This window comes from Amphiura filiformis, chromosome 2 (genome assembly GCF_039555335.1).
Source record: "Amphiura filiformis chromosome 2, Afil_fr2py, whole genome shotgun sequence".
In the NCBI taxonomy this organism is placed as follows: domain Eukaryota; kingdom Metazoa; phylum Echinodermata; class Ophiuroidea; order Amphilepidida; family Amphiuridae; genus Amphiura; species Amphiura filiformis.
The window spans coordinates 90,177,705-90,185,800 of NC_092629.1; the positions used below are offsets into that span (position 1 = coordinate 90,177,705).

Consider the following 8,096-nt stretch of genomic DNA (forward strand, 5'->3'; position numbering starts at 1 on the left):
ACTCGCCGATTGCTTGGCGGGGGGGGGGGATCAGTCCTCATCTCTCTTGTCTAATAGAGTGTCACCTCAACATATAATAATCATGTTCTGCTCTTTTAAGCGTTATTTATAAGCATAATGATGAAATATAAATGATACCACTCACAGAGCTTTCTCATGATGATATCAGATCTCCTTCTTGACTCCTGGTCAGGGATATTTCTCTTTAATTTAATATTTACCATATGGTAAATATTTCTCTTCGTTTTATCTTCTCTGTAAGAGCACTCCTTACAGAACGGGCCATACTCTATTAATTTTTGCCCACCTAAGGGATTTTAGTGTATCCCTCAACTAAATAAGTTACTCACATCAGACAAAAAGAAGAAGTGTTGCAACTTTTTCCCCTCTTCGCTCCATCAGGGGTTCTATTTTCTACTCAAGCCCGTAAAGGACCATACATAGGGCTTTTTCGTACCCCGAAAGGGCGCACGTGATATTATACCGTAATACAACAAATTACATAGGTTTTTTCAAAAGGTTGAATTTAAAACCTTTTTTCCCTTGATTTTCATCAAAATCACAAAAATCATGTTTTTTGACGTTTTAGCTAAGATTTTGGTCACGTGACTTGTAAATGAGAATTGGTATGCCCAAATATGGAATCATTATTGTGTTAGCTTTCCAAATAACCACAACAAGCAGGCCGCCTAATGTATGCAAACAGCAGACAACATGATGCACACTTTTGGTAGTCCGCTTGATTTCCAATACTAGCAGTCCACCACATATTGACATCCAGTGTCACACCAGATGTCAACATCTGGTTGTCAACTGGATGTGCCTAAACGGGAGTGCCACTGGATGTCACATCCAGTGGACCACCAGTGGGCACCCGGGTGTCCACTGGATGCGCGAAATGCCTGTGTACGATGCAACCTATCTCACGCATGGGACAGAACCATCAAGCCGATCCCTAGCCGTCTGTCACATGACCAGTCCAGACAGCGGGTCAGTTGCCTGGTGAAGTGTGATGGTATCACACGCAGCATAGCATTGCTAAAAATAGTTAAAAGTCCAGTATTTTGATTTAATTCCAAATTTCATGAATTTGATATAATTCATGTGCAAATCATGACAACAGTAAACTCGCCATCATGAACAACAAACAGGCCTAAACAAAACATTTTAGGAGACGAGATGATTGCGTCCGCATGGTTTAGAGAGTCAACAAGAAGTGATTCAATACTCTAAACATGTGCAAGACATCATCCCCGGCGTGCAATTGATGCATGTGTACATGTATGCTTGCAACACTATAATCTTATTCAATTATGCAAAGACGAATTATCGTCACAACACTTTGTAAAAAAATACCTGGTATAAATATTCTCTACCGATAAATACTGGGCAAAATTGACCCCTCCAACCACGGCCAAATCCGGGAAGAAATAATTTATCCCCCTCCACCCTCCCCCCCCAGCCTAGAAATCTGGCTACGCCCCCTGGTTATAAGACAGGTGTGTTATCTATTGAAGATAGCACGCGGCACAATTATTATAGCTATGAGACACTGTGCTATCTACTGAAGATAATACACACCATAATATATAGCTGTGAGATAGGTATGATATCTACTGAAGATAGCACATGCCATATTATAGCTTTGAGACAGATGTGCTATCTACTGAAGATAACACACCAAATTATAGCTATGAGACAAATGTGCTATCTACTCACATTATTTTGCAATTGCGAAATAATGTGATAACACGCACAATTCACGTCATGTGATGTGGCGCAAACCTGTGTGTATGTCCAACACAGTCAAATCACATTCGGTATGTTGTTAATGCCAGCAAATGTGTGTAATTAAACAACAAAACAAAGATTTGCAGTCAAAATGATACACAGATTTTTAAATTCATTTGAATTTTGGCACAGACATTTTGTATTCATTGGTGCAAAAAGATGCAAATTAAGACCATGCACCCGGGCCATGCACCAGATGCAGAAGTCTTAACGTTTTGAAATATAAGGGCATTTTGTGCATATAATTTTGACATTTTTAACTAAAACATTGATTTCTCAGAGTTCAATTTTTGACAACATTGCATGATATTTGTAACAAGATAACTAAAAAATTATGTAAGCAAAAGATTAACTTTTTAATCATTTAGACACATCAAAGTCTAGGGAAGGTTTTCTCTTTTTTTTCAAAAGATTTGTTTCAAACAAAATATACACCATTATGTGCTATTTTTTGCTGAATAGAGTAACAATATTTCGAAAAACAAGAAAATTTAAAGAAACCATTGTTCAAAATTGAATATTTTGGCATGCCCAATTGGAGGCCTATTTGATGCTTTCATTGCTACATACACTATTTTTTTCTTGTATTGGTGGTATCCACAGTCGTCACATACAGAGGTCAAATGTCATTTGAAGTTTAGATTTTGTTTGTTTACCACTGATACAGTTTGATATTTAGCTGTTGTAGATAATATCTTTCCCAATTTAAATCGCCCCATGGTGTAGGCATCCCAATCGACGCCTTGCGTCGAAAAGCGTGACCTATCTAGTTGTATATGTTGTCACAAAAAAGTGAATATTTGTGATTTTTTCAAAAACTGTATAGTTTTATATACTGGTACTTAGGACTTACACACTTCAGAATTAATGAAGTCGGAAGAATTACATGTTCTCTCCCATTACTCTGTCATTAAGGGATGGGGTATGAGTGTTTGGAAAGTATTTTTTGTGGGACATGAGAGCACATCAGACATATCGAATTGTATTCTGAATACGAAAAATGTCCTTCTGATATCAAATAATTTTGATTTTTTGAAATTCGCAACGTAATACACATTTTATGGCAAATGATTAAAAATTTATATTTTTGATATTTAACAGTCCTCAAAGTAAACTTTATAAATCTGATATGGACTTAAAGTGTATGTAGCTGGGATGAAAAGCAGACGATCAATTGAAAATTTTGACCTTTCATATTGAAGATATGGATTTTTTTTCCCAACACCGATAAAAATTGGTCTTTTTGGGGAAAAATGTATAAAATTTACTTTGAGGACTTTAATTTGTAATAATTTGTCATAAAATTTGTATTATATTGCGAATTTCAAAAAAATTCAAATTATTTGATATCAGAAGGACATTCTTTGTATTCAGAATGAATTCGATATGTCTGATGTGTTCTCAAAATGCTCATTCCAGAGCCCTTAATGGAATCAGCCAAATTCAATGTTTGTCAGGTCAAGAAGCAATTTTGACATAATGTCGTATTCAGACATTTGAGTTCTTCACATTAAATTGCCAAAATAGCCAATGGGGTTTCTTACACTTTACCTTGTTATTTTGGGTTAAAATTTCACAATTTTGAGTAATAACAAAATAAAAATTTGATGGAAATCTTATATGACTGTTATTTGCTGCAGAAGAAAGCCAGAAACAGCTAGAATATCAGTTCAATTCAATAGCAACTTTGCTGTAAGTTCAGTAGTCATTTTGTTGATCTTGAAGTCAATAACATTGATGTTTTTTCTTTCAGGTCTTAACATTTCAGAATGGCCACTGCATTCCCAATCGATGGTATTGAGTACAAAGATCTTGCGTTCCATGAAAAAATCGGAGAAGGCGCATTTGGTTCAGTCCACCGTTTGACTTTCCTTCGCCCTTTCAAAGGTTATAATCAAGTTGCTGGCAAAAGTGTTTTCAAAATGGATGAAAAGGAAGTTCAACTTATGAGTCAGCTTCACCACCGACATATCGTCAAATTGGTTGGGCTTTCTCAATCAGGTCCAATTCATGTTATCCTGATGGAGTATGCTCCAAACGGATCGCTGCGTGATTATCTATCTGATGCTTCCCAGCCTCTGCCAATTGAGTTGAGAATTAAATGGATCGAGGAGTCAGCACTAGCCATCCAGTATCTCCATGATCAGAATTTTCTTCACAGGGACATCAAGTCATCTAATTGTCTTCTTTTTGAAGACAATCTTTTGAAGCTCTGCGACTTTGGCATTGCACGCAAAATAGAGCATTCAGAGTCAACTTCAAGCCAAAAAGGGACATATCGTTACATGTCACCAGAACTGCATGTAGGGAATGATCAAGGACGGGCTGTATTTTCAAAGCCAGCCGACATCTATGCATATGGAATGCTGATGTTGGAGATCTGTATCAGAAAACCACCCTTCCAAACCTGGGAATGGCCTAAGTTGGTCTTAGAAGTAGGCAGGGGAGCCAAGCCAACTATCCCAAGTGATTGTTCAAAAGATCTAGCAGGTATCATGCAGCAGTGCTGGGAATACAATCCCAAGCAGCGACCTACTATTGCATCTATCATCTCAGATGTCAGAATGGCCACTGCATTCCCAGTAGACAACATTGAGTATAAAGATCTCACATTCCATGAACAAATAGGAGAAGGCGCATTTGGTAAAGTCCATCGTGTGACTTTCCTTCGCCCTCACGAAGGTTATAATGAAATTGCTGGTAAAACTGTTTTCAAAATGGATGAAAAAGAAGTTCAGCTTATGAGTCGGCTTCACCACCGGCATATTGTCAAATTGGTTGGACTGTGTCAATCAGGTCCAATTCATGTTATCCTGATGGAGTATGCTCCAAACAGATCACTGCATGATTATCTATCTGATTCTTCTAAGCCTCTGCCAAGTGGGTTGAGAATTAAATGGATCAAGGAGTCAGCACTAGCCATCCAGTATCTCCATGATCAGAACTTTCTTCACAGGGACATCAAGTCATCTAATTGCCTTCTTTTTGAAGACAATCTTTTGAAGCTGTGCGACTTTGGTCTAACACGAAGAATAGATTGCTCGCAAACATCATCTAGCCAAAAAGACACTTACAGATACATGGCGCCAGAAATTCATGGCGGGAATGATCGCGGGCGGGATGTGTTTTCAAAGCCAGCTGACATATATGCGTATGGTATGCTGATGTTGGAGATCTGCACCAGGAAACCACCATTCCATACCTGGGAATGGCACAAAGTGGTCTATGAAGTAGGCAGTGGGGCGAAGCCAACTGTCCCAACAGATTGTTCAAAGGATCTTGCAGGTATCATGCAGCAATGCTGGGAATACAATCCCAAGCAGCGACCTACTATTGCATCTATCATTGCAGATCTTGATAGGGAAGGAGAGAAGGGAACTTCGGAGAAGTCATCTACCGTCTTGACAGAAGGTACAGTAGATAGTTACCTCCCCCCCACACACACATGGTTTTGGAAAAGAGGTGATTATTTGATCACATTATGTGCATGTTTTCTATAATCAGATTGGTCATGTTTCTTGCTATATAAAATTATAATGTCTGTCATGGAGAATTCCTGACAATTTTGGAACTATTATGTGATTAGCTGATCAGATCCACAGGTGATAGCAATTGAAGACTGTAGTGGAAGAGGTGCTCAAGTGCCAAAATACCAGTCTAGTTTTGAGAAAATTGGGTTTAAAATTCAGTGATTTGCTCATCCGGACGATAGTAAAAATCATCATAATTTAGATTTTGGTACCTTTGTCATTGTCATAGATGTGCTAACATAGCCTGTGAGTGGTTCAGCCGAAAGCTGTGTATTTAAGATAAAATAAGACATTTTACACGAATCTGTAATTTAGATACTGACAGTATCTAAATTAGCTACATGTATTTGAATGGGGCTTCAACTTTGTCAGTACTGCTGTTTTCTTTGTTTTTTGCCAAATGTGTCATTTCAAAAATACCAAATGACAATTTGAATGACTTATCCTTCACTTTTAAGCAATTTATAAACAATTTTAATTTTTTTACACTTGCGCTGGGATCACTGAATGGGTCTTTAAGATTTGACAATTATCTGCAGATCACAAACTTTATTATTTTGGACTAAAACTTCAGGAGTAACTTTATACTCAATATTCATCTTAGACAGCTATAAAATAACACCTTGTAACCAGTGTTGTAGTCAAGACCTCTATGTCCGAGACCGAGACCAAGACCTGCCCGTCCGAAATCGAGACCGAGACCGAGACCAAACCTTCCGAGACCAAGACCACCCCTTCCGAGACCGAGACCTCTAAGTTCCGAGACCAAGACCGAGACCGAGACCTTTGTTTAATCCCAGGGGATACTAAAGTTTGGTTTGGGTAGGGGTGTGCTGCTGAGAATTTGAAAGGGAACCCATCATTGTACCAACTTTTCAAGAAATTTGGACCCGCAGTTTAACACTTTTTGTCTTAATTTTTACAATTTTTCCTCCAAATTTTGGGAAAATTTCAAAAATGTTGGCTATAGTGGAGGCAAAATTAGGCTAGTGTGTGAAGGGCCAGTGTGTGAAGCGCCAGTGCTCGAAGCGCGCAAAATTGAACAACTTTACCATATTTGGGCCCAAAACACCATGAACACAGTGTTTTTTGTGCTGAAAAGAAGATGCACACTACACAGAGCAACCATTTGTTCATCTATTATGCTTTTGTATAGAATGTTCCCATTGCAAAAGTTTAGTGGCCTCCTCGTTTCCGCCACCTGCCCACATATAATGTTTGACAAAATCATGACCCTCAAAGACTTCAATAACTCAATTTTGACAAAATGGCACTTGAGTGTGAGTTCTTCTTCCACCACAGTCTGCAATTGTACACTCTTGGGAATGTAGCCATTATGTTGGTGGAAATGAATGAATTCTTCGAATTCATCCAACTGTAATGAAATATGGTGAAGGGGATAATCAGTAACTATCAGTTTTTCAAGGTCATAAGGGGTCATCTGAGGTCAAATTATTAGTACCAGTAAAGGTTGTTGGATTTTCATTCCAGCACCTAGGTCGTAAAAACGTATATCTGTGAATCTGATTGGGTGATCATCTGAATTAAATCTCGGTTCTCGTGATCGCAAGATTTTGTTTTTCTGAGCCTATTTTAGTTCATTACAATTGTGTACAAATTTGAAAGTTGAAAATCCTTAGCGAATCTTTTAATATTGCTTTAATTAGAGCATATATTGAACCACCTTCTTATAGAATAATAGATTCTGTAGCTTTATACTTTTTTGTCCAATCAATCAATAGCTAATTTAATATTTGGACCTAGAAAAATGTGGTACTTTGGGGCCGATTTTACAGTGTCTCTCTAGTCTCTCCCAAATCTAATTCCATTATGTGCATGATCATGATATAAAGTCTTTATGCATCTTGATTTTATATTTGCATTTTAGACACAACAAGAAGACCAAGAGGTGATGAAGTGGATGGTGTAGATGACAAGTTATCTGTTGATGAGTTCATGACACCAAAGAAAAGTGAACATCTCTTTGAAAATGACATCTTTGAAGGTAAGTATGTTATTGTTGTGTTTAAACTACCCCAAAGTTATATTAATGGAATTCAATTTGTTTTGAATTACCGGTAGAAATGAATATTTGATGCATGTCACAATGCAGTTTATTCCAATTTGGCCATGATATTCTTCATACTCTTTCTGCATTCAGATCAGGCTTATTTAATGTCCAACACTTTTCCCTGCAACACAAGTCCATGTACTATTCTAGTCTTTTTATAATTGCCTCCATCCATCCTAATATCAACTACATTGTCTTTTTTAAAGACAGTTCTTGTTGAGAGCTGACTCAGTTTTTGAGAAAAACTGATTTTATGATATTTCCTCCCATAGAGTACAGTGTTATAGCAATTTGTCCGGGGCTTATGATGGTTCATTTGAATGGAAAGCCATGCTGCCTTTGAAAATCATGCAACATGTGCATTTAACCATGGCCCATGCATGCTGTTTGGTATACTAACAAATGACATTCATTATCATAAACTTACCAAATCACATATTATGGACTATCATTTTTTTTTATTTTCAGAATAAATTTTTGAACACAATTTGATGAAAAATGTGCATTTTGTTCAATTCAGGTCAGATATCGGAATGTGATAAAGACAAAGAAAATTCGGAGACGCCATCTGCAGTCATGACAAAAGGTACGGTTTATACAATGTTACCCCCCCCCCCTTGATAAAAGCAGAGGGGATTATGTGAAACTGCATTCTGTCATATATGCATTTACATATAATCAGAATGGTAATGTTTCTTGCAATA

The 8,096-nt window shown here is 37.5% G+C and overlaps 1 protein-coding gene across 1 annotated transcript; it reads left to right on the plus strand.

Moving 5' to 3' along the window:
• Window positions 1–3,560: 3,560 nt before the first annotated feature.
• Window positions 3,561–7,865, plus strand: LOC140144573 (tyrosine-protein kinase JAK1-like). The gene is made up of 3 exons (XM_072166396.1): window positions 3,561–5,202; window positions 7,210–7,326; window positions 7,861–7,865. The coding sequence occupies exons 1-3, from the start codon at window positions 3,561–3,563 to the stop codon at window positions 7,863–7,865; spliced, it is 1,764 nt and encodes a 587-aa protein (XP_072022497.1).
• The last annotated feature ends 231 nt before the right edge of the window (window positions 7,866–8,096 follow it).

Bases quoted from the DNA above. Each gene is read 5' to 3' on its own strand.
- LOC140144573 (XM_072166396.1), top strand. From the start codon at position 3,561: ATGGCCACTGCATTCCCAATCGATGGTATTGAGTACAAAGATCTTGCG. The intron at 5,203-7,209 runs GTACAGTAGATA...TTTGCATTTTAG, and splicing joins ATCTACCGTCTTGACAGAAG to ACACAACAAGAAGACCAAGA.